At 39.5% G+C, this 26,130-nt stretch overlaps 1 protein-coding gene across 1 annotated transcript in view; it reads right to left on the reverse strand.

Moving 5' to 3' along the window:
- The window catches only part of b4galnt4a (beta-1,4-N-acetyl-galactosaminyl transferase 4a), a 164,737-nt gene extending 148,807 nt beyond the window's left edge, over nt 1-15,930 (reverse strand). The window contains exon 1 of the mRNA XM_077515998.1: nt 14,692-15,930. Coding sequence (XP_077372124.1) covers nt 14,692-14,833 — 142 coding nt within the window. The 5' untranslated portion in view covers nt 14,834-15,930. The remainder of the gene's footprint in view (nt 1-14,691) is intronic.
- Between the last annotated feature and the right edge of the window lie 10,200 nt (nt 15,931-26,130).

The raw sequence follows: 26,130 nt of genomic DNA on the forward strand, positions 1-26,130 counted from the left end.
AAAATGTGAAAACTTTTGAAACTATGCTGTCTCTCGTACAATATTAACTGAAACACATTTAGTTCCACAATGAGCTCATTTTTATTCAGGTAGGCTAACAGAACGCATGACAGCAAGTATAAAAAAAAATGAAAGGCAATATATGTTTTTGTTTGCTTGCTTGTTTGTTTTTAAAGGTATATTGTGGAGTTTGTCACTTTTTTACTCATGACTGCCACCTCTGGCTTTAAACATAACTGCAGCCTCTGTGTCAAGTACGTGGGGTGGGATAAACTTTTCACTTTCATACCATTAATGGTCTTATTTGTTTATTCATGAGAGCACTAGTAAACTAAAGTACTGCAAAGCTTATTTCAACTTAACTGACCTCATCTAGTTCTTCTGCGTGCATGTATGTGTGTATAGCAATAGGAGAAGCCAGCAATGCCTCAAACAGACATGACCTTTTTCCATTAACCGCTACCAAAGAAAGTTCATTGAGAGCAACAGGAAGCACATAGACTCAGACTTTTTGGTGATTGATTGAAATCCGCCAAGCTGTGAATCGCTTACAGAAAAGCAACACCAGAGCAGATACCGTCCGGCGCTGCACACAGACCCCATGAAAGAAAATCCCCCTGTAGAGGTGAGGAGTAAAGAGCACGAGCACGCTAAAGCACAGGGAAGCTGACAAATCCCATCACGACCAGGATCATGCCCGTCCACAGTCAATACTCTTACCGCAATTCTGCCTCTCTGACACTTCTTACCTCCTCTCACTCTGACTTACTTCTCAGTGCCTACACTTTCTGCTTAGTAATTAACACCCAACTCCTCTGGATCTCTCATTAGGGTCAGCCAAAACTGTGCAAGTTTTGTGAGTTTCTTCTCATTGGTTTCACAGTAGTTTTTCCTTGATTATATCGTTTGACATTGTGCATCTATTCCACATTAATCATGTAAAACCATTTAAGAAGCTTTAGTGAACAAGTTGTATTCCACTGGAAGCACAACTAGTTTCATAGCTGTCTCCCACTATTAATTTTATTTGCAAACTAAACACAGGTTCATGTTTTGTTCATCAATGTCAAATTATTTTGTAATGGTACATTAACGCTTAACATAGATCAAAAATGCAATGTTTCTTTACAATTTTGATGAAGTTATGAGAGTCACTGTATTTAAACCGTGTTTGTGGTCTCTGTGGAGATTAGAATAACACTTAGGGTGTATTCAGAGCTTTAAACGGACCAGAGTTCGTTTCCCACGTTGGTGCGGACCTTTTGTGCAGGTCTGAACACACACAAACGAATCCTGGTGCGGACTAAACAAGCGGACCGAGACCGACCTTTCGAGGTGGTCTCGGTTCGCTTCCAAACGCACTCGGCGCGGTTCGCTTTACATTCTGAATACAAACCACGGCTGATCCGCTCCAACTGCTGGACATATGCGCCTTTTTGGGCTTAACAAGCCATCGTAGTCAAGTATCGTGGGGGGGAAATATACCCGGTAGTGAATATTGTGCTAAATTCATTCATAATCATCCGTATTCTGTCTAGCCACGCTGCTGTCAGCATGTTGTGGTGGGGGTGGGGTAAGCGGAGCGCAACTGCTCCTCCGTTTACTACACGCAATCGACGGTGCGTTCCAAAATTAGCAACAGCATGGCGGAACCTGATGAATGAGCTGCCCTTGACGCCCTGCATATATCTTGCATCTAATAACGCAAAAAAATATGGAGTGTAATAATGCAGCGCGTCGGATTTTCACATATTACGTTTCCTACGCGTACAGCCCTCGTCATTTTTGTCCAATGGGAGCACGGATCGTCACGTGCGTCGACGTGATTCTGCAATATAGTCCACTTGCAAAAAGCACAGTGTGAATATGAACCGCACCAACTAAAAAAAAATAAAGTCCGCTTTTGGTCCAGACCAAACAAGTGGACTAAAGGACTTTTCTGGTCTGAAGACACCCTAATGACTAAAATCTGTACATTTTTCCTGTTCTCTTTGAGAAATTGATCCCAAGCTTACTTTAATAAGGCGGTGTGCACTGTATGTTGTGTAACTGTTGTTGTCTTAGTGTTAGCTGCTTCAGCAGAATGCGATTCATCTTATAAAACCATGCACCCATGAGCAAAGGACTACATTTGCTAGCACAAAATCATTATTCAAAGTGCATGAAATAAGACAGGAATTACAGGAGAATCCGAAGTAAAATGCAGCCATTTATAGGGAAAAAAAGTACTTTATTGCAACCAAGACTGATCCTGCAACCACCACCACGCTACATCATTATGTTGTTGTTTACCGCAAGTCCCAAGAAAAATGCTCTTTACATGACACTTCTTGAGAGTATTGCCTACATCAGATCACTATCAAAATATGGCTGCACATGTACACATAGTCCTTGACTGTGTAAGACATTCCAAGAGTTAATTACAAGGCACAGCTATATCCTCTCCTGACGCATCATGTTCAGTTCTGTGTGAGACGGGCATCCAATCTTCGGTGCTGTTCTACTCCCCGAGTGCAGGGCGCTTGCCAGCAGGCACACAGTGCCAACATTCAGATGCTTCCTCTTCTGCTTGCCAAAACACTGAGGCCAAAGTGCAGAAGGATAGAGAAGGGCAGAGAAGAACAAAAAAAAAAAACACACACACACACACACACACTCCCCATAGGTAGAGTGGCATTTTGTCGGTGGCTTATGAGCCAGAGTGAGGCAAAATTCATTCAGCTTCCATTCTTACGGAAAACGGTCAGTAGTCAGTAAAGTGATTCCAACTTGTTGCAGATGTCAACATATTAAGATTAATAAGTAAGAACTAAGAGGTCTAAAGCCCTGGTTGATGAAGTGTGTCATTATTTATGTCCATATAATGTTACAAAATAATAAATCCATATAAATAGCACACAATTCCTCTTAATCCCTGGGTTGTCTCCACTTGGGCCAGGCAGCTCAGACATCCAAGCGTCAGTTGGTAAATGAGATTCCTTCATCCTCACATTGGAATCACCCACGGAGAGATTTACTGTGTGGGTCAGATAAGCCGTGCTGTAGATTTATTGTTGAGTCAATGACAGGCCTCACCATCACCACCACTACTACTGCGCTTCAATCCAATCAAACATTGGACAGACTCCCCCATGGTGGCTCTTATGACACTGACCTTTTAACCAAATGAGACCCACGAGATTGAGCTGCTTCTGATTGAATGACTGCTCTACATATAATGTATTTTCCATGATTAGGTCACATTAAAGTAGTCCTGGCGATCTGACTATAAAGGATTTGGCAGAGAGTCTCTCGGTCTGCATCTGTCATCTTTCTATTTGATGCAACAATGTAGTTTTCATAACATTCGGCGGACAGTATACATTTGTCAACAAAAATCTCAGTGGAGTTAATGACAAACGGCCCGGTTTGCTTCAGGTGTAGACTAGATAGCTCCTCTCACGTAAAGCTAACTACAGGTCACAAAAGATGGAAAAAAAAAAATGCAATTTTGTCACTTGAACCTTGTAGCTTAAGAATATCTAACCCGTCAGTAGCCCACCTAAAATATAAAACATGACTTTCCAGGAAATTGCTTTTCACTGAACACCAGTTATTTTGTTCTCTGCAATTTACCGCTGTTCCTTTTCATCACATGGAAACTAGGTTCTGTCTCTTTTTTTTAAGTGAGTCACTATCTTGGAGCAATACAGGGTTTCCAGTGGTTCTTAACATTACCGGACAACTCTTCTACCCAAGCAGCTTTTTATTTCACCAAATTCTTCCTTTCCTAATAACTAATTTGCCTTCGGTTTATTTTACCCAAAGCAAACTCCACAAGAACTGACCTCCTCTCAAGATCAAACTTGACTGTGACTATATTTATATTTAGGCTATATTACATTTATATTGAATTTTGTATTACATATATTTGAAACTTCTTTTTAACAAAATATAAGTTCCGCTTGCATTCAAGTCTATCATGCAACGCGCAACCAAGATAAACCCTTCTAAAGGAAACTAGTGTTCAATTACCATCATCACTCATGTAGATCATTTTTAGAAATCAGTCGCATAATTGATGTAAACCTTGCGGCGAAGTGTATTTACTGTATTATACATCTGGCCACTAAATAAATCAATTGAAAAGTAAGACCAAAACAAAAGCACATGAATAATTACCATCACTGAGCATGTGATATATTTACCAATGCTAACAACAAATGTGTGCTTGTGGCTCAAGAGAAAATTTTTTTTTTGCTTGCCTCTGGTATTGCAGCAGCTGTATAGACTGTCATGGGAGTGAACTGAAATTCATACTCACAGCAATATAAGGAAACATTTTAGAAGAAAAATAATTATCAGTTTTGGTTCAAAAAGTGTCAAGGAGTCACTGAACCAACATAACCAACATGAATGAAGGATGATATACTCTAAAAATATTAAGACATTTTACTTAGCATTTGACAAACACAATGCTTCTGGATGAGGTAAAGCTGACCAACCGTGAGAGCCACAGGAGCTAAAATTAGGGAAGGTGACATCAGAGGGCATGGTTGCCATGACAGCAAGACAGCCAGCGGGGATTGCTGTTGCGATGCAACAAGCTAAGTTCAACTTAAATTGCAGCAATATTAATTGTTGAAAGATGTGTTTTTTGTCAATGAGATGTCTGTAAATCAGTTTGATAGTGATACGCCAAATACAACTGCATTTTATTTAGCTGTGCATGAGCTATAAAATTTGCAAACGATTCAGCTGTGGTAAAACAAATTACAAATGTTCTATTTCTCACTGCACAACCGAAAAACTTCAGTTGTGTTATTTAAGGTTGTCACGCGTTACTATACATATTGCACAATATAGATAAGCAATTTTGTATTTACATTTGTTATCTTAATTAATAGATCATCAATGGAAGCCTGTATACAGCATTCACAGCTCTCCTCCTCCTTCTCCTCCTCCTCAGAGAACCTGTTGATGGTTGGAGACAGGGGGGCTGTTGTGCAGCTGGGTAGCCGCATAAATGTGCCACTCATCTAATATGCACTGCTGTGCTGCCTGCCAACACATTCCTCATTTAAATTCAGATTAAATAGAAGGACAGTGAAGCTAGCGCACATTCAGAAAACTATGTTGATATCCTTAAAAGGCTTCTCCAATCTAAATATATTTGAGCTTTTTGTGAAAATTGAAAAAAAAAAACATGCACAGGGCTGTTTGTGATATTGCTCAGTACTTTTTAAAATTCACTTTCTTAAGAAGCGGCCAGCAGGCTGCGTAATTGACACTCAGTCATCACAAACACACACGTGACATGATAAACGTTTGCGTTTATCTACAGACCAGATGTGCTACTTTCTCGAAAGGCTTTCGTACAACTTTGTATTAAAACACTGTTTGGAGCCAAACACTCAATGTATACCATCAGCAGTCCATGAATGGAGTTTTACAAAAAAAAAATCAGAAAATATATTGTTCTATCATGCAGCACCATCTGTGATTGGCCAATATATACAACATATCTGACTCAAAGTCACCACATGACTCCGCTCTTATCTGTAAAATCATCTAGTCGTATATAGCCATGACTTTATTTACATGGAGTTTGCACATGCATAGGCTCTGATTAATAAAAGTTTAGGACATAAGGACAAACATCATTCTCACTCAGACAACTTTGGGGTATATTCACCAAGAATGCGCTGCGTCCGGTAATAGCGCGAAATATTGCACCACAACTGCACCTGCAGTCTGCGCCCAGTTACCCACCTACTCACTAAGGATATTGCTCTAATCATATAACGGCGCAAACACGCCCACAAAACTGACAGCTTGGAGCAAATTTGCACCTGATTTACCACACATGGCAATGGATCTGCGGCAAGAACATGGTTGTTAACAGTTGCGAGAAAGATGACATTATCAGAAAGCGAGGTTGGACCGAGAGTAAGCGTTTAGAGCGCCTGTACAGAACAGAGAGGACGACAACGGCGTCATTCATTCATAAAGTACAAATTATTGGTGCGATCGTTTTTTTAAACGTGGGCGTACAGTATGCATCTGGCATGTAAAAATGATCGTAAAATGCCCCCCGACTTTGACGATCAGCCCGGGTTACGTTGTCTAAACCAGTGCTTCTCAATTACTTTCTGTCACCCCCCACCACCACCCCCCACAGTAAGAAAAAAACATCTCGCGCCCCCACCCCCACGCGACTATAAATAATATCATTTGTCTATAAAATTGTTATAAGCACACCTCTGCATAACACTGTATCCGTATTAACGTATAAGAGAATAAAAAAAGAAAGAAATATGGACCAACTTACAACAAAGAATAACTTTATTAACTGTAACAGAAAAGATTTAAAGTGCATCTGAAATTCAAAAATAAAATTAAATCCTTAATTAAACTATAAACATTTTTTGACTCACCATGTCAAACCATATGATACGGAAAAATAAAATTACATAAAATCAATAAATAATAATGCATTCAAACTGATCACCAACATTAACTCAGGAGCACAATATTTAAAAAAAAAAAAACAACTTTAACCTGCAAAACAAAAATATAAAATAATTTGTGCTGATTTTTTTTTTTTTTTTTTTTTTTTTTTTTTGCTGTGTGCAAAGCGCGCATGCTCAGTGCAAACAAAAAAAACAAAACCCCTACACCACCGAGCGAATGCTCCCTGCGCACACTCTGCCAATAATGGGAGCGCCACTGCCCCCTAATGTAGTGCAGGTGCAATTGCACTTTATTCTAGGACAGTAAAAAAAAATAAAAATACAAAAAAATAAAACAAAAAAGCATGTTCCCCGAGGTCAAACGCACCCCCCTTGATGGAGACTCGCGCCCCCCTGTGGGGGCCCGCCCCACTATTTGAGAAGCATGAGAAGCACTGTCCTAAACCAACATTGAGGAATGACAACCCCCCCCCCCCCTCTTTCTCTCTCTGCATGAACACCCAGAGAGCGACGGTGCACCGTGCTATGCACTGCTGTCATGAACCCGGGATCGAGGTTGCGTCAGGTTAATACATGCTTTCCAAAAACGTTATTTGTGTCACGCAAACTCGGTGTGGCTGTTTGCACTGGTGAATTAGACGCTTCATATCAATGAGTCTTATTTGCATTTACCCCCAAAAAATGATGAGGACAAAAATATCTTTGCATTTTCCATATGTCTTAACTTACAGCAATAAATAAACTCACACAGGTTGTTTTGGAGTGAAAGTGTTTGCCCTAAAAACTTAAATGGCAGCAAGCAAGAAGGACTCCTCTCAAATGGTGTACCCTCTGTGAATTGTTGTTGACCAAGCTTACCCACACATCTGCACACAGGTGAAATGTGAATCACTTCAGAATGTGGACGAAAAGAACTTCCTCAGACATGTTTTTTTCCCCTGTGAATAAGTCACAGCATTTTTATTTATTTTTTTTGAAAAATGTAATGCATATGAATGAAGCCCTCACATAACTAATGTACTATTTTATTCCTGAGCTTTGTGTAATTTTCCTAAAAGTACCTAGAAATGCATGTCTGAAGACAACCACAAGTCACCCTCCCATATTCCATAAATTATCTACTGTAATATGGAAAGATGGTCATCATTATGCCAGGATTCATGGGTTGTTGTTTTTTCTTTTCCGTTTTTTATTTCTTTTGTAAAATGGGTGTCTTGGCTGAATAAGTGTTGAGAAATGCCAAGCTGGAGAGTCCAGTGACTCTTCAGACACTAACAGCCGACACAGAACCAAACCACTGAGACACAGATGTGTGCGGGAGTGGGACCAGTGGAACCCTGACTAATGTATGTAAAGCTGTCACGTTTACATTCAAATAAGAGAAAGGAAGTTCATTATTCCCCCTCGCCATGACAGGCACCAATGAAGACTCATGTGGAGAGACTGCAAAACAGCCTGTTATGAATATTTACATGCTTCTTATAGCCCCACTTTCCGTAATGGCTACATCTCACTTAGAAACCCCTTGGTGCAAAGAGGGGACATGTTATTCATAAGAGGTTAAGTGAGTTGACCTGTTCAGATGCCAGCTTAATGGAAGACGGTGAATTAGACACACACAGACCTGTAGTGCACAGAAAGCTTCCTCCATTGACAGACAATTTCACAAGGTTGTGCTTTTATTTTGTGTGCATGTGTGTTTTCACAACAAGGAGATAAACAAGTGTGCGCGCTCCTGCTCGTCACCTCACCAATGACGAGATGAAACGAGTGACGAAGTGAACATTTCCCACGCTTGATCTGATGGTGGCAGCATACTAGCGAGCGTTAGCGAGGTAGCATTTCTATTACGATCCTAGAATGGATTAAAAAGTGAATATTGATTTGGTTTCTGTGCAAAAAAAAAAAAAAAAAAGTATGTGGCGTAAATAAATAACCAGTTTTTAAATACAATCAATTCCCTTTCTATAGTTTATAATAGTTATTTCATGTTGTCCCTGACCAAAATAAATTTGTATTTTCAGCAAACATTACACATTCTATTTGAAACAGTGCAAATAGCATTTAAATAAATCATAAATAACTTATATACAACAATACAACGGCTTATACCTCTTAGCCGAGATCAGAAGTAACGCAGGAAAATGATTTTTTTGCATGCGTGCGTGCGTGTGTGTGCGTACGTGCATATACTCAAGGACATTTTAATCATCACGTATCATTTTCCACCAACAGCTGTGCTAGATATGCTTCCATGTTAAATGTGTAATAGGAGTGGGGACATTATATATTTATCATTCGCTACCAATGACAGCAGTCTCTATTACACACAGTATGATACAAACTATATGATAACCAGCAGGTTCAAGATGGAACCTTCACATTCGCAATTGAATGGAAAGGTTACTGCAATGATCACATCATAATACTTCTGATAATTTAGTTTCAAAAGGCAATGGGCTTGCTGATTGATGGGAAAAAAACAATGATTTGGGACATGCCTCCCCTGTGCTTCTTCTGCTTGTGAAAACTATATTGATCAAATAACTGATGAATTTATGCAAAACCTCCAATGAATTATTTTCGATAAGCCTACCACACACAATTTACTTCCATTACTGCCAATATACTGATCATCGAAGAGTCACACTCACTTATGAGCACATGTACATCTAATGAGACTGACAGCCAACAGAAGTTGTATCCAAAGTTTTGATTTTACAAAGAAAATAATGATTTGAATTAAAAATAATGAATTTAAAGTATGAATTAAGCAAAATGTATACTGTATAGTATTTGCAGGTCAGTGATGGTGTATTGGTTTGATTTATGAGCAAGCAGTGCAAGTTCAGTTCCCACTCAAGTGTCAATGGTGGTCTGTCTCTATGTGCCCTGTGATTGGCTGGCCACCAGTACAGTGTCTACATTTCGCCTGATGTCAGCTGAGATAAATTCCAATGATCTCAGCAGGAGAAGTGGTATATAGAAAATGGATGGATTCTTTTTGGGCAGCACGTTGGACAAATGGTTTGCACATCTGCTTCAAAGTTGAGCTCCAGCCTTCCTATGTGGAGTTTGTATGGCCTCCCACATTTCAAAAACAAGCATGTGATTCTGATTCCCCCCGATTCAAAATTATCATCTTTGTCGCAGGCCACTCAAGTTTATGGTTTTCTTTAGAGAGCTGTTGTGACTGTGTAAATTATGTAACTGTATAATTGCCTCATCATATTACATATACACAATTGTCCCTGCATTTGATTGCGTTCATTTTGTGTTATTTGCACATCTACCCACTCAGACAGTAACTACATCTTAGGTCAGGCCTTATTGAATACTATACACAACATAGATCAGACATCATCTCATCAGAGGATTTCTACCACACAAACACACACGTCCAGATTGTTGTCGGAGCCGAAGAGAGACAGGACGCTGAAGCAGAAACGTTGCTCTGATGTACCATCCTGGCTAAAAAAGGACCTGCACAAACCTCCACTCTTGAGTTTGTCGCTAACACTCAGTCCAAAACTCACAAAACAGAAGAAATTCATCTGCTCAGAAAGTGAAACTTCTACATTCGAAATCCTTGTGGGTAAATCTGCATGTTCCGGACGAGGCTCCACATGTAGCTGGCCGCTCGCTCTATATCGGTTGGGGCCTATGCGATTATGTGTATGATGACATCTAAAAATAACGTAATTGCACACAGACAAAGTTCACCAGACATAGAGCACATCTGTGTTAACTCACGGCCATTCTAATTGCCCAGCGAGCAGCTGTGCTAACCACCACTGTTTACATACCACCTGGTGCTAACACTAACATGTTACCACCTGATGTTAGTACCAACTCTGACCAGAACCAAAGTTTCTCGCAGACTGAGTGGAGTACTTTTGAAGTAGAACACTATGTCACTGTCCTAGCCTGCATACAGTTCTGCAGTTCAACACAGACAAATACCAAAAATAATCGATGAAAAGGCACGTGCAATTACTCCTCAGATCCGACAGCAAAACTGTACAGTGCAGCCAGAGCTGATTTAAAAAAAAAAAAAAAAAAAAAAGGGTAACCGGGAAAGCTAAATCTAACTCCAGGCAGCAGATTAAGAACCACTTCTTCAACAGAAACCAGATAGGTGTGGCAGGGGGCTTGCGGAAGTCACATGACCAAACACAGAAAAGATGAGAGCTGTGATTGGTTATTACCTGAAGCCTGGGGCCCTGTGATTTAGTCAAGGGGCAAAATAGCCGCTCCCTGTGATGGAGAAAAATGTGTGGATTTTTCTGATTAACTTTTAATCCACAAACACAATATTAATCCAAATGCCATGTTTAGGTTATCGGGAGTGCTTGGAACATATTGTAAAAGAAAACCTTTGACTTGACTTCCATTTTAAGTAGGGATGTCACAAGAAGGGCAATATCGTGATATCGTGATATTAAAACTGCCACAATATTGTCGTCGTCATGTTCACAATATTTAAAAGGAACACATTTGTTTAAAAAGTCCGGTTGATTTTCATTTGTGCAGTTCTAGCACCCTCTAGTGGCTAGTGTATTAGTGCAATTTAATTTTCATTAGGGATGTTTTGGCCTTCGATGTTTAAAATCTGCATTACCAAATAAGTGTCTCAATATTATTCGCGATTGTAGGTGGTTTATATGCATTGCTGTTATGTACAAAAGCACTATATTGTGCTTTTTTTTTTAGCATGAGCTCTCTCTTTTTTTACAATATTGTGATCTTTTTTAAATATCGCCATCGCCCCCACAATATTGTGATATTTATCGTATCATGACCTTCATATCGTGATAATATCGTATCGCGATGTTTGGATATCGTTACATTCTTAATTTTAAGTCGAGCGAATATGGGCAGCCAAAAAAGTGCGGCACAGTGTACCTTTTCTAACTGAAAGCGACTCAATGTAGAAATTTGCCCCAAAATATCTTTACAATAGCCTTTAGGTTTTACCATTTGTGATTCAAATATCTTCTAATTAGCAGATTAACACTTTAGCTGTTCACAATGGGTACTACTCCTGCAAGCCCCTGGCCAGCAGTTTGCAGATGTGACGTAATATGTGCCCATTGTGTACATGAAGGGACAAGAAGTGAGTGTGCAGTTTCATTTTTCGGCCACACGTGGCAGTAGTGACTCAAAATTCACAGAGCCATATAGAGAGAGAGTCTGGCCAACTGAAAACACGGACGCCATGTTATTACCCACGGCCACAGGGCGGGACGTGCGCTCAAGCGTGTAGCGCATGAGCACGCAAAATAACTTTCTTTCACAAACTAGGTCTACAGGTTCTTTTATATTTTCCGCTTGTTTTATTTTTTAACTTTTAATGTTTTTGACAAGCCGATAATATAAGGAATACACTGCATGTATGATACAGGCTATTATTAAGCTATTAATGGTATGGTATATTTTTACTGACTGCCCGAAGTCAGCTGGGATAGGCCCCAGCACCTCCGCGATCCTTTTGAGGAGTAAGCGGTCAAGAAAATGGATGGATGGATTTATTTTTACTGTACATGTACAATCATGGCAGGAATGGTGGTACAACCTGCAAACGTTATTGAAAGTTGAATGTACTATTATATCCATCCATCCATGGATGGATGGATGGACAAACACTTCAAATTGGAAGCTAATTATCATTATAAAAGAGCAAATGCTTGCTGGTGCAATAAGCTGCAATTTACATATGATAGATAGTCGACTAATTGCAAAAATAAATCGGTGACAAGTTGGATATCAAAGTTTTCTATATTCAACATCTCTAACTCTGCTGCTTCTGCACACATAACATTCCCTACTCCCATTTGCACTACCAATTTAGTATTGTTTACTTTATTCATTCAATATTGCTATATATATACTGTATATATATATATATATATATATATATATATATATATATATATATATATATATATATATATATATATATATATATTAGGGGTGTGAATTGCCTAGTACCTGACGATTCGATCCGTATCACGATTCATAAGTCACGTTTCGATTCGATACCGATTAATCCCGATATAAATTTACAAGTCAATTGTTGCGATTTTTTACTCAAATTTAGAAATACCATTCAGTAAACTTGTACATGTACACTGTAAGATTTGTATGAAAATGTATTATTTATTGATCTGAAACTTCAGTGTTATAACTGTAAGCTACTGTATTTAACAAACAGGTTGTAACCTTTTTCATGTTTGAACAGCGTTGAAATAAAATATTAAGGCTTAATGTTCCATTAAAACCCTTAGGCGTTATTGTGACCCGTTTTGGGCTTTTGATGGTTCTGACCAAGTCATTTCAAAATAAGATAATGCCCAGGGGTTTTAATATAACATTCTTCCATTCTTAAAGGGATCGTTCGGCTTTTTTAACATGAATCTCAATTTGATCCTCACCTCCCGTGTGTGCGATCAGCACTGACTTACCCCCGACAGCGTTCTGAAGTTGTTTGCCTTTTCGGCGGAAGTATCAGCTAGCTGGCTGCAGTGCGTCGGTTAGCGTTCTACAGGGCGCCGCGCAGTGATACGAACGAACGAACAGAAAAGTAGTGGCTGGCGGTAATGGCGTCTGACTTCATTCAGAAAAGAGTATTGTGATGGAAACGTATCACGCTTTTGAAAACAAATAGTTTTTAGAAGAAAAACGCTTTATTTCCGAGACCCCAGCCAGCTTGCTGGACTATTTTCCTCTCGTCCAACGCCGAACCAGAACGCGTGTCACAGAACGCTGTCGGGGGTAAGTCAGTGCTGATCGCACACACGGGAGTTGAGGATCAAATTGAGATTCATGTTAAAAAAGCCGAACGATCCCTTTAAGGTGTGAAATTTAGACGTTTTGTTGAATATTTTTCCATCAAAAATGGATGTTAAAAAAATCGATTCAGCTGCCTATTGAATCGATTCGAGAATTGCGTGCTGTAGTATCGCGATATATTGCCGAATCTATTTTTTAACACCCCTAATATATATATATATATATATATATATATATATATATATATAAAACATGTACTTCACTGTCATTTGCGCCTTGTAATTAGTTGTATTAGGATGGCTTTTTTCTTATTTATTTGTCTTTTCCATTTTTCTTTATTTTATTTTTTATTATTTTAATGTTTTTCTATGTAACCTGTGAATCGCTGGCAAACAGTCCAAGTTGTACCCCGCCTCTCGACAAGTCAGTGGGGTTATGCTCCAGCTCACACGCAACCCAAATGAGGATAGGCTGTGTAGAAAACGGATGGAGAGAGAGTCTTATTTATTTATTTATTTATTTATTTATTTATTTATTTAATTTATTATTCCCGTGGTGTAGATCTGGACAAAATTATGTTGATGCGTTTTTGTATACAATAAAAGCCACAGCTACACCTAACCAACATGGGTGAATGTTGAGGAGCATTCACATGCTATTCTGCACCCAAAAGAATGCATTACTATTATTGTTCTGGCAATTTTCACTGCTTAATTTCTCCACTGATTCACACAATTTCAACTTCAACATATTCACCTTATTCAGGTCATCTGAGCAACTATTTTCCACATTCCCCAAACCCCCACTTTCTCCATATTCCTGCATTTTCCCCTACAATAGAAAACATTCAGAATGAGATCAATGAGAATGACATGAATGGGATGAATGAGACATCCAACAACAACAAAAAATGTTCCCCTTCTTTCCCATTACAGCATCCAACTGTTCAGCTCATTCAGAATATTTTGGGAACTATTTTCGAATAAATTCCACATTCCCAAGATTATGCATATTTCACAATAAAATTCACATTTTTACACTAAAATTTTCCAAATTATTAAGTAGTTTCCAACACATTTTCTGTACCTCTCCCTTCCATATTCCTGACCAATTCAAACCATTCCAACTTCAAAACAGTCAGGTCATTCAGGATATCTTAACTATCTTCTGACAAACGCCCAAATATTCACAAAAGAATTCCCATATGATATTTTACACACTTACCTGGTCCTTCCGCATTTTGGGGACATTCCAAATATTAAATATCCAGTTCCACGGTCAACACAACAATGCGTAGATCACGTGCACACACATTTCCAACAGAAATTGCATTCTTTTAGTTAAATTGTTATATTTCAAAAAGGTGTCTTAGAAAAGGCAGACGTTTTAGAAACCGCTCTTGCATCCATCTCATCAAATTGTGCAAGTATTCCTGATACGATCGTACCTTTTCCGTAGTTAAAGTGGAGTTTGATGGTCTTTCCCTGGTGAATGTGCAGGTAGGTGAACCACACGGCGGAGGTGAGCAGCACCAGCAGCAGCAGCAGCTTAAACTGCTTCCGGATCTTCTTCACGGGGAAGCGCAGCATCCTGACTCCAACATCCTCCGGGTGGCGGCCCGAGAGAAAGTCACAACGGATCCGGAGGAGAGTGTAGCTGATGTCCAAGTTGGCTCTACACACCGCGAGCCACTGTCGCCTTCATCGAGGGAACAATAGCGTGGAGTGGTGGTGTCATTCCCCCCGCGGTGACAGCTCTATATGGGATCACATGAGGCTGCAACCACGCCTGTGGCTCTCATGTTGCAAAGCCCCACGACCTTGCGTGGGCCAGCGGGGAAAAGGCAGCTGGTTAAAAGCCGCTAAGTTCGCTTCGGAGTGTGACCCTGGGAACAAAATAGCAGTCTGGCGATAATCTACACAAATCCCCCCGGTGGCTCAAGCCTTCACCGATTATTGCAGGATCATCTGTGTGGAAATGTCACGGAGCGGAGGACACGTTGATGCCATACACTTGCAGAGCAGATGTCCCACGTTGGAGTAAGACGAGAAGGTAACCAGATGAAGAGAGGTGTCAACATGTCAAAGCTCCATCTTGAGTTGGGGGAAAAGCTTGTGAAAGTGAGACGGGAGAACGGGAGCGCCTTTTTATTCAAGTCCCGTGAGAGGAGGGGCACTCAGCTGTCACCGTGCCCTGCTCCAAGCTCAACACTTCACACATGCACCAAAACAACTGGGCATGTGCCATCGCGTTTCAAGCCAAACATTCAATTCTGACTGTCCGTTTTAAAATCCACGATGAAAATTGCATTGTGCTCCAACGACTCCGATATTCCGCGGCAGGTGCATTTCACCCATGACTGTTAAGGCACCCGCGTTGTCCCTCGAGATGAAAATAAAGGAAGAACATCTGCCGGAGAGTAAAAAAATGAATTACAGCTACTGTGGATGTATAGCGTCTTTTCATGGTAAAATGTCATGAAGCGGATAGCGTCGTCCAAATCCGCTGGTCAAGGGGAGTCGCGAATTAAAAAAAAATAAAACTGACGAGCTTCGTGGGTGGTAGAACGGTAGCAAGTAAGCTTTACAAAGTAGACGCAGTGTGGTTTTGTTTAGTTTCAATAAAACGCGTAAACGTAGCCGCTTTGAGATCGGGACGCCCATCAATTGAGCATCTGAAAGGTGCGGAGCAACCTACCCTGGGAAGATGAGGAGTGACACGTCCAACAGCCAATTAAAACGCGGAAATGGTCAAAGGGGCGGAGCTACAAGGCCAGTTATTACCGTTCTCGGTTGTTGTTTTTTTTATTGTTGTTTTTTACTCGTTTGGTGTGCTTCATTATCCACATGTGGATTTAATTCAATAAAAATGCATCTGTACGTTTTATTAATGTTTTATGAAATGTAAAATGCTACCTGTTTACAACTATAATAGGCACAGTACTCACCACTTAATTTAACCTTATAATATATGACACAAATCTTTGACATTCTACTATATTTTTAGCAGTTCAAGCAACGGCTAAAATTATTGCACCACTTTGCAACTCATTGAGCCGCTCGTTAAAGGTAATTAAATACGAGGTAGAGAGTGTGTGTGTGTGTGTGTGGGAGGGGGGGGGGGGGTACTCAAGCGGATGCGCTGATGTTAAGTGCGCACCGCTGCCTCCCTCTGGTCAAACTATAGTAAAACTGAGCCCGGAAACGTTTGTAATCCACAAATTTAACTTGTGAGACAAGTCAGGCTGTGTGGGAAATTGCCATCCAGTCTGGGTTCAGTGTTCATTGTGGTACAAAGTACATTGTTATTTTCGGCAAATACACTACTAACAAAAATTTAGGGGCAGTCAGCTTTTTGGATGATCCTCTAATGCACTGTAAACAAACATCACCCCTGTTTGTGTACGGCATATGTAGGGGAAATGTAGTTCAGTATCTATCAACTGGCAGTATCTATCAACGTTTCATTTCCTGATTTTACAAGCAGCTTATTGTAAGAGATGGGTTACATCCTTTCACACTGTATTTTTTTTCCACCACAAAAGAAAAGCAGATGGAAAATATAAGAATAGGGGCGAATATGCAATTCTCCTGCCAGTTCAAAGCTTCTTGCTAGCCTGCTGGTTCAAAGTTTCTTGCCCTTAAGCATGCTTCTGTCGCTCGTTGAATCTGAAAGTCAGACATGTCAACGAAACACTCCGCCTAGCTAAGACTAATTTCAAAATAAAGTGTTTCAAATAGCCTTAGTAGACTTTTACTTTGAAATTGGCCCGCATCGTAGTGTGATAACTAACTTGAGTTCCTTTTTCGATGTTTCGGATTACTTTGTGATAGTTTTTATTAGTGTTGTTCCGATACCGATAATGGTATCGGCAGAGGTGCCGATACTGCATTAAAACAGTGGTATCGGTATCGGTGAGTACTCACAAGTAATATGCAGATACCATTAAATCCAACACTAATATAGGATTTTGGATGCAGCATCTTGTGTCTTGCTTGTGCACGACATTCACTGATATGTGCATGTTCACTGCATGCCGATCTAAGATATCCTATTGGCCCTTGAATGCTCTGAACCAATGGCAGGACAGCTTTTTCATGTTGAGGGAAAAAAAAACCTTAGGTCTCTGTATGGTATCGGTATCGGCCGATACTGCAAAACTGGGTATCGGAATAGGGGGACAAAAAATGGTATCGGAAAAACACTAGTTTTTATTGACATTGCAGAGCTGCAAACTTGCAACCAAAATCAACACAAGGCTAGCCCAAACCCATATTCAATCGTTAATTTAGGACACTAAAAAACCGCAAGTTAATTACGCTGTCATTGTATGGTACGGCACAAATTTCCAACGTTAGTGGCTAGCTAGCTGTTAGCATTACCAACGAGTGCCTTTTCTTTCTGTAACAGTAAATGTTTCACAGCTAGTACCTGCCTTGTTTTCTTAAATTCTTTTTCAATATTTCGGACCAAGGCTATTTTGTGATTCACTCTACACGTTTAAAGGAAGGGAATGTGCCTTAAATTCAATTGCATGTTGAAGTATTTTCATTATTTAAAAAAAAAAAAAGGAAAGAAAAATGTAAATAGAAGACTGGCTTCATTTATTTTACAAAACACTTTTGCCCATTTAAAAAAAAAAAAAAAAGATCAACTCAATGTCAGGCATAGCCGTTTAGGTTTAGGAACACAACCAGTAATGCCTAATTGTTATCTTACACATGGACCATGTATAAAATAAGAATGTATTGTCCAATACCTCATTGTGTTCTTAAATCCTAAATGGCAATATCCTAAATGGCAATATTGCTATATATATATATATATATATATATATATATAAAGACAACAAAGATTTGGCTATAAAATAAATGTGAAACATGAATAGGTCGCTGCTGTTTTGCTTTTCTAAAAGTAGCTCGCGGTGGAAAAAAGGTTGGAGACCCCTGCCCTAAAGTGACCAAAAACCACATTAACAGTATACCACTCGTGAGAGATTACTAAATAACTTCAACTACTTTTGAGTAGGCACGGTAGTCGAGTGGTTAGCACGTCCGCTTCCCAGTTCTGAGGTCTCCGGTTTGAGTCCAGGCTCGGACCTTCCTGGGTGGAGTTTGCATGTTCTCCCCGTGCCCGCGTGGGTCTTCTCCGGGTACTCTGGTCTCCTCCCACATTCCAAAGACATGCATGGCAGGTTAATTGGGCGCTCCAAATTGTCCCTAGGTGTGCTTGTGAGTGTGGATGGTTGTTCGTCTCTGTGTGCCCTGCGATTGGTTGGCAACCAGTCCAGGGTGTCCCCCGCCTACTGCCCAGAGCCAGCTGAGATAGGCGCCAGCAGCCCCCGCGACCCTTGTGAGGAATAAGCGGTCAAGAAAATGGATGGAGGGATGGATACTTCTGAGTACATTGAACAGAGAAAGAAGTAACTTGAAGCATTCAACATGCATATACGGGCTTTTAGGTGAAACGTGTGACACTTTCCTCGCCACGTTTGGCACCACGCATGTGGTTTATCCTTTGTCCAATAATCCTTCTGCAGCAATGCTAAGATAGTGATGCCTTTATAAATCCAGACAAAGGATAAAAGGACACAAACCTGACTTTGAAGAATATGACCTCAATTTGTCCCAGATGTGCCTTCCCAATCAAACCATAATCCTCGGTCTGTGTGGATTAATATTGTAATCTTCGGTGCAAACACTGCACAGATGAAAAGCTTCGCAATTCATCTGGACTGTATTGGGGAAAAAGTAAATATTGTGTGACCTCAATGGGATATTGTTTAAACTAGATAGTGTTCACCTTGCGATCGCTGTTGTGGTGAAAACAGGCCTACCGGTAAACTAGCCTACATCACACAGACACAAAACATATCTGGAAGTCATTCAAAGTGTGCCACCACATTTGTTCATTCTCCTCTTAACACACCACTACTTGGTTTTGATCCACTTATTAGCACCCGATGCTCACGCTGTTGTTTCCTCAATTACTTATTCTGTTTTAACCAAGGACAGCCAAGCATCACAAGCTCAGCAGGGGAGTGACGCTTTGTTTTGAGTTTCATAAAATCTGGACACAGTACCGCAGCCAGGAGCGGGTGTTCGTGTTGGTGCGACAACACAACATTGCTTGTTAGTTCTCGTTCATTAGATACATTTAGTGTTATGGCCTGCCCTCATCTGTTCAACCAAAGAGGCTTTGGGTGTGTCACCAATGTCAGAATAGGTATGGAAGAACACACGGATATGATTAAAGATGCTGCACTCCTCTGCAGCATTAAAGACATCAAGCGCACAGCATGGCGGCAATGTCCTGCTAGCTGAAATGCATTTGATCATGGCTTGATGCGCACCCAAAAGTATCAGCAAAAATATTGGGACAGTTGACTATTACAGCAACAGGACTTGAGACGGCAGTCCCCTCTTTGTAGTTTGTACTATTTTTTAAAGCCTTTCTCCAAGATGTTTCTCTGTCAGTAGGAAATCTGCACTTTCCTTCAGCACTTGGTAGAATATATGTGCAATTTACTGCAGAAAAAAAGATCAAGCCGAGTCATTTCAGTTTCAAGTAAGTCTAGGCAAATTATTACTTGCTCTAAGCAAGTCATAAATCAAGTCATAAATCAAGTCATAAAATATTGTTCATTCCCAACATTTATTGGAGTGATCAAATATTTTTACATTGATCATTAGTCATGACACAAAAAAAATAGATTTTCTCTAAAAATAAATAAATAAATAAATTAGCAATAATTTTAAAGTGTAAAGTATACACAAATTATTTAGAAGTTATATGAATATATATTTTTTATTATATTTTTTATCTATATTTTTATTCAAATGTAAACAGAATGACTTGTCAAGTCACGACATTTAAATCAGTCAAGTCAAGTCTCATGAATGCCAAGTCAAAGTCAAGTCAAGTCTCTTGACTCGAGTCCAACTCTATCTTGAACTTGCTTCTCAAACTGAGTGGTCTGCGGCCTGAGTGGTCTGCCACTCACATTTTACGTGACCTACTAGACGGAGCAAATAAAATGCATCTACTTCATCATTCTCACTAAGTACATTCTTTTCACTTTAGCGGAATAAATGTATAAAGATGTAAACCTTTAACAGCTGTAAAAAGCATCTTATTTTACCCAATCTATTCTTAACATAAATGTAACAATAGTTGTGTACTTAAAAATTTGGTTGCTGTAATTCTACTTTTCCCTGCCTTTCTGTCTCATGTTTATCTCTCAAAACCTCTTATCTTCCTTTTACACAAGGTGCTCGTGCTTTGGGATGCCCAAGTTAAATGTCATGGTGTTTCAGAGGAGATTTTCCCTCCTGGATCCCAGCTGATCACCTCTACTTTTAGCCTGGTGGCGTACCTTTTGAATTTCCCTCCAGGGAAACCGTTCTCCTCTATAAAAGAGGAAAAGAAGAGATTTTGCGTATATATGGGGTCAGCAGTGAGGGGGCCACAGACAAGAAAAGATGTCAGTCACATCAGCATAATTTATTCCTTACATTCTTCCAATGAATTCCATGTAACATGTATTAAAAATGAACGAGATCATTTGATTGTACATTCCGATTGGACCCACCAACACTTGTACATCAAGTGTAGCAAACAGGCACATGGACATGTAAGCAGCTGTTCCCTACAAAAACATTTGGACAGATCTGAAAGCAATTTCTCCTGAGAAATGCAGTTTAAAGATCATGTAGTTGCAGCTGCTGTCATGAAACAGTATTTCATAGTTAACCACAGACTCTGGAATCATTTTGGCGATTGTGCTGCATGTGCATGTGTTTGAATGCACCAAATAAGGTATTTTGTTGTCTGTTCATCAACTACTTCAAGTATTGTTACTAGTCGATTGTGGGATATTATTGTGATTCTTTTTGTTGACATTTCTAAACGAAATGATAACCCCTGAACTGTATTATCTCTTACACTGCAACAGAGATCGCAGCCACAAGTGACAAAATCCCTCCAACGTTTTCATTGTGATCTGTGATTTGAATGTGAGACAGAAATGTAGGTCATATTCCACCATCATTAGTATGCTACAGCCAGGTGTAGCACAGAGCATTAGAGGAGAGAACTTTCAATGGGGTGCTCTGTCTAGCGCTTATTTCTCTGCATACGGGCCTCTCCCTGTTGCCCAGCGGCAACATTACATTAGGGCAGGAGGTGCAGTGATCTAGCATATTGCTCAATTTTTATTGTATTCTACATTCAGATCTATAAATACTGGGAGGGACATCAACACAATTCTTATCGTTGAAACAACAGCAGAAACAACAACAACAAATGCTGTAGTCTCCCAAAGATACTGTACACTTTCTTTTATGTTTGAGTAAAGCCATGTGTTCTGTCTAAAACACACAAGAATATGAGTTTCTGAGGCAGAGTCTGCTACAAAGACTCAATCACCACATTCTCTTTAAAGAAAGTTTATGCTCCAGCCCATATCCCAAAGAGGATGCGCTAACTAATTGACCAATGGGAGATATTAGCAGCACTTATCCATCTCATAACATCATCATTTATTCAAATCACTGCCTTATTGGTGCAAAGATGATTACTCTGTGTGCCACAGCAGTAGATTATGGACCAAAAAAAGAACAAAGTGGAGAGTAAGGTTGCCCTGCGTTTGGCTGGCAACCATCCAGGGTGTACCCCGCCTCTTGCCCAGAGCCAGCTGAGATAGACTCCAGCACCCCCCGTGACTCTTGTGAGGAATAAGCGGTCAAGAAAATGGATGGATGGATGGATGGATGGACGGACGGATGGACGGACGGACGGACGGATGGATGGATGGATGGACGGACGGACGGACGGACGGACGGATGGACGGATAGACGGATAGACGGACGGACGGACGGACGGACGGATGGACGGATGGATGGATGGATGGATGGATGAATGGATGGATGGATGGATGGATGGATGGATGGATGGATGGATGGATGGATGGATGGATGGATGGATGGATGGATGGATGGATGGATGGATGGTAATGTGACAGGAGTCTGGGAAAAGGGAAGCAGTGTGTTGTGTGGATGTGGACTAAGAACATCACTTGTGGGGATATTCTTGGCGGGAAGAAGCTGAACAAACAATCTCTGCTTTGCTATAACAAGTTGGTTGATGGTGAAACTAGTTTTTCCTCACATAATAGTGTCAATAAAAGAAGAAGAGGAAATAGCATCTCGCGTAATTTGCCATCCTGGATGCTGTGAGAGTGAGGGTAAGTAGATAGAGCGATCAAGGACATTGGACAAAAAAAGGAAACAGGAATGTTGTTGCTGTGAGGCTGTAACTTATTCAGCATTTTTGTAGCGCCACTCGTCTGTTGGTGTTTATACAACAATTGTGTTTTGACACATGTCTGTGAAGAACAACACCCTATAGCATCCCATATACTGAACAATGTTACTTTCTACTCTCTGGCCACAACATTAGGTACATCTGTGCAATCTAATATGTAATATGTCATCTTAAATATGAAAATGATCCCATAAATGAACTTTTAATTGAATTGGAGTCCTTTCTTCAATATGTTGACCCAGCTTGATATGATTTCAGATTGTTGATTTTTGTGTTTTGTTATTATTTCTAATTTTTCTTGTGCAATTCCTTTGTAGAGTGAGGGATTTATTTATTAATTGATTTATTCTTTTTTTATTTATTTATTGTTCTACTTTTTGTTTGGTTTCGGGTTTGTTTGTTTGTTTGTTGTTGGAAAGCTTGAAAATTATAAATAAACTATTGAATAAATAAATGCATAAATACATGCTGTCTTTTGATTGACACTGTCAGAGAGGTATTTACTTAACATATTCATGGTTGTCTTTCATTATGCTGAGAGTAAATATTACAGACATTTTTTAAATGAATGTAGTGCAGCTTTACAATACTAAATACTAATAAAGTGATAATAAATATTCCTAAATTAGAATTGTACATCATCATGTCAGTCAAAACACAAAATTACTGTCATTCTAGGGGAAGTCAACCCAAATATTTTCTTGACAAGAATATGTTTTATGGGCCCCCACTAGTTTAAACACAGCATTCTTTGCATTGCTTTATTGCAGGGGTGTCCTTAACTTTTTCATTTGAGGGCCACATACAGAAAATCAGAAGGACGCAAGGGCCACATAATATTATGAAGAGAAGTTGTGTTTAGTCCTAAAAATTGTACGAATAATTTATTTGTGCTTTTGCATATTTAGAAAAATGCTACAGTATATAAAGCAGTTTATTTGTAATATGGCAGTAGGGTTATTATATTTTTGGAATTTTTCATTTTAGTTAGTTTTTATTAGTTTTCAGGGTGGTTCTGTTAGTTTTCATTAGTTTAGTTCTTAAAAAATGCTTAGTTTTATTTTAGTTTGTTAGTTTCAGTATTAGTATTAGTTTATTTAAAAAAAATTAGTGTTACTAGTGTGCAATATTTAAAAAACAGCATGGGAGCAACGTCATCTGAAGGTGCTTTTCTATTGGCTGCTGCTAGATGATGTCACTTCTGGGTGACATACTTTCAAACGTCATTATTCCGGTTTATATCAATATAAATCTACTAAAAATCACATTTAAAATCATCCCTAAAGGCTCATGCATTAAATTAATTAGCAAAGACTAAAACGAAGGACGTTTGCTATAATTATAGTTAGTTTTAGTTAGTTTTGTAAACATAAAATGTAGTTTCAGTTATGTTTTCGTTTTTTAAAAAGCATTTTCGTTTTTATTTTATTTCGGTAACAATATTGTTTTTTGAATTTTAGTTTTAGTTTTTTCATTAGTTTTAGTTAACTAAAATAACCTTTAATGGCACCTGTTTTTCGCTACTCTCCCTTCTTTCTTTGACCATCTCCAAACATTTTTGTTTTGTTTATTTTATTTGAACTTAGTTAAATTTTTAGCATATGTCGCGGGCCACTGAAAAATGGACGGCGGGCCGCAAATGGCCCCCGGGCCGTAGTTTGTACACCACTGCTTTATTGGAATGTCAGTTAAGCAGCAAAATCCAACCATTTTTCTCCATTTCAGGAGGCGGCCATTTTGCTACTTGTAGACTGGAAATGACATCACAGTTGCTCAGGGCTCAGGAAAAAAAAAAAAATCCAGTGAGCCACGATTGGTCATTCATTACCTGTATTCATATTCCACAAAACGCAGTATTAATCAGAATGTCATGTTAAGACTAGAATGGAGTTGCATAGATTCAAACTTTTTTTTATTTTATTTTTTTACCTTATGGTGTGCTGAATATACTGACAATTACCTATAATTTTAAGATTTATTGAGTCAAAGTTTCATAGTAGTGCAGAAAGAGACATATTTTAATTAGGAGATTGGCGCTTGGCTCCTGCCGGTGTTTCTCATTTAACAGCTGCAATGTGACTAATCTTCCCTCTGCTATACTTCAAGTGTGTGTGTGTGATGTTTGCAGACAGGGCGGCACCAGCTCTCGGTTTTGGGAGACTAAAATGATTAAGAGCGGGATACGACTGAAACATCCATATTTAACACGAGAGAGAAAGAGCAAAAAGAGGTAAACACACTGCTTTATCTCACACAGCAGGTGTGAGGATTATTATTTTTATTGGATCATGATGATGTTTGTGTAAGCCTGACATGCAATGTGGTATTGTAGTGCCTGCTGAAAAGCTGAAGGTTGCACAAAGAGCGGAAGAAGGGATGTAAGTTTTCAATCATTTTTTTTGGTAGTGGCCACTGGGAGCAGAATGGAGCAGAAGGAACCGCAGATAAATATGACATCAATGCAAATGTTCTCCACTTCCTGCACTTTCAGTTTTTCAATCAGGCCCACCAGGCTGCGAAAGGTCTCTCAAGACTTGCCGAGGACCTTAGATGGTAAGATATCTGAAGTTCCTGCCAGAATTAAACTCACAAAAATGTGTTATTTGTTTATGTCCCCATAAAATGTCTTTCATCCTCTATTAGACAGCACTGGCTTGCATCACAAGCCACCCCAATGGACATTTTAAGTCGGTACAGAAGTCCCCACACAGTCCCAGAGGGGGAGTCTTCCCAGATTTTGAGGGAAAAATACATTCCATTAGCGCCCAACAGGGTGCTCCAGTCATCGAGTCAATTTGAACTTCTCATAGTATTCCTGCTTTACAGTAACTGTAAGCTCTTGAGTTTGTGAAGTCTAATTTTAGACACTTGCCTCGTATTGCTTTCGTTTAACTCCACAGGGACATAAGTAAGAGTTGAAAACACAATAGACTCAACTCAAGAGAATAGATTGTCTCTCTGTATGGAAGTGTTTCAAATCCACTCTCTGTATGCCCTTCCAACAACCTCTTGAAGCACAAAGAATCTGACAGCGCATGTCTGATGTCCATTCCATCTGAATGCGTGCAACTTTTCTGTATAAAATAGTGGCCTGTTAGCCCTATTCAATATGACTCCATGTATGAATTATAGATCAAGACCCTTTGAAGAAGTTATCTGGAACGCTGCAGAAATGCCATATGGAGTGATAATCCACTCATCAAAAAAAAAAAAAAAAAAAAAAAAATCCTGTCAGTCTACTGATAATCTGTCTGGTGTGTCATTCAAAGGTGACAGAGCAGCATTCAAGGTGTTGGGAGGCCCAAAGCCACTGTCAGATGGGAGCGAGCCAGTTGGTGTTCACCTTCGGATGCACGAAATGTTTTATGATGACATTAACAATCAATATGTTGTTGACATATTCTTTTCAATGAGGCGGATAATGCCAGGGAAAAAAAAGACATGGTGAAAATGGTATAGTCCGTCTTTCATCCTTCTCTATAAACCAGGAAGTATTTTGCTATAAAATGGATGGAGAAGCACATCCATGAATTTCATTCATCATTCAAACAGACTGAACAGT

This window comes from Festucalex cinctus, chromosome 3 (assembly GCF_051991245.1).
Source record: "Festucalex cinctus isolate MCC-2025b chromosome 3, RoL_Fcin_1.0, whole genome shotgun sequence".
Taxonomy (NCBI): domain Eukaryota; kingdom Metazoa; phylum Chordata; class Actinopteri; order Syngnathiformes; family Syngnathidae; genus Festucalex; species Festucalex cinctus.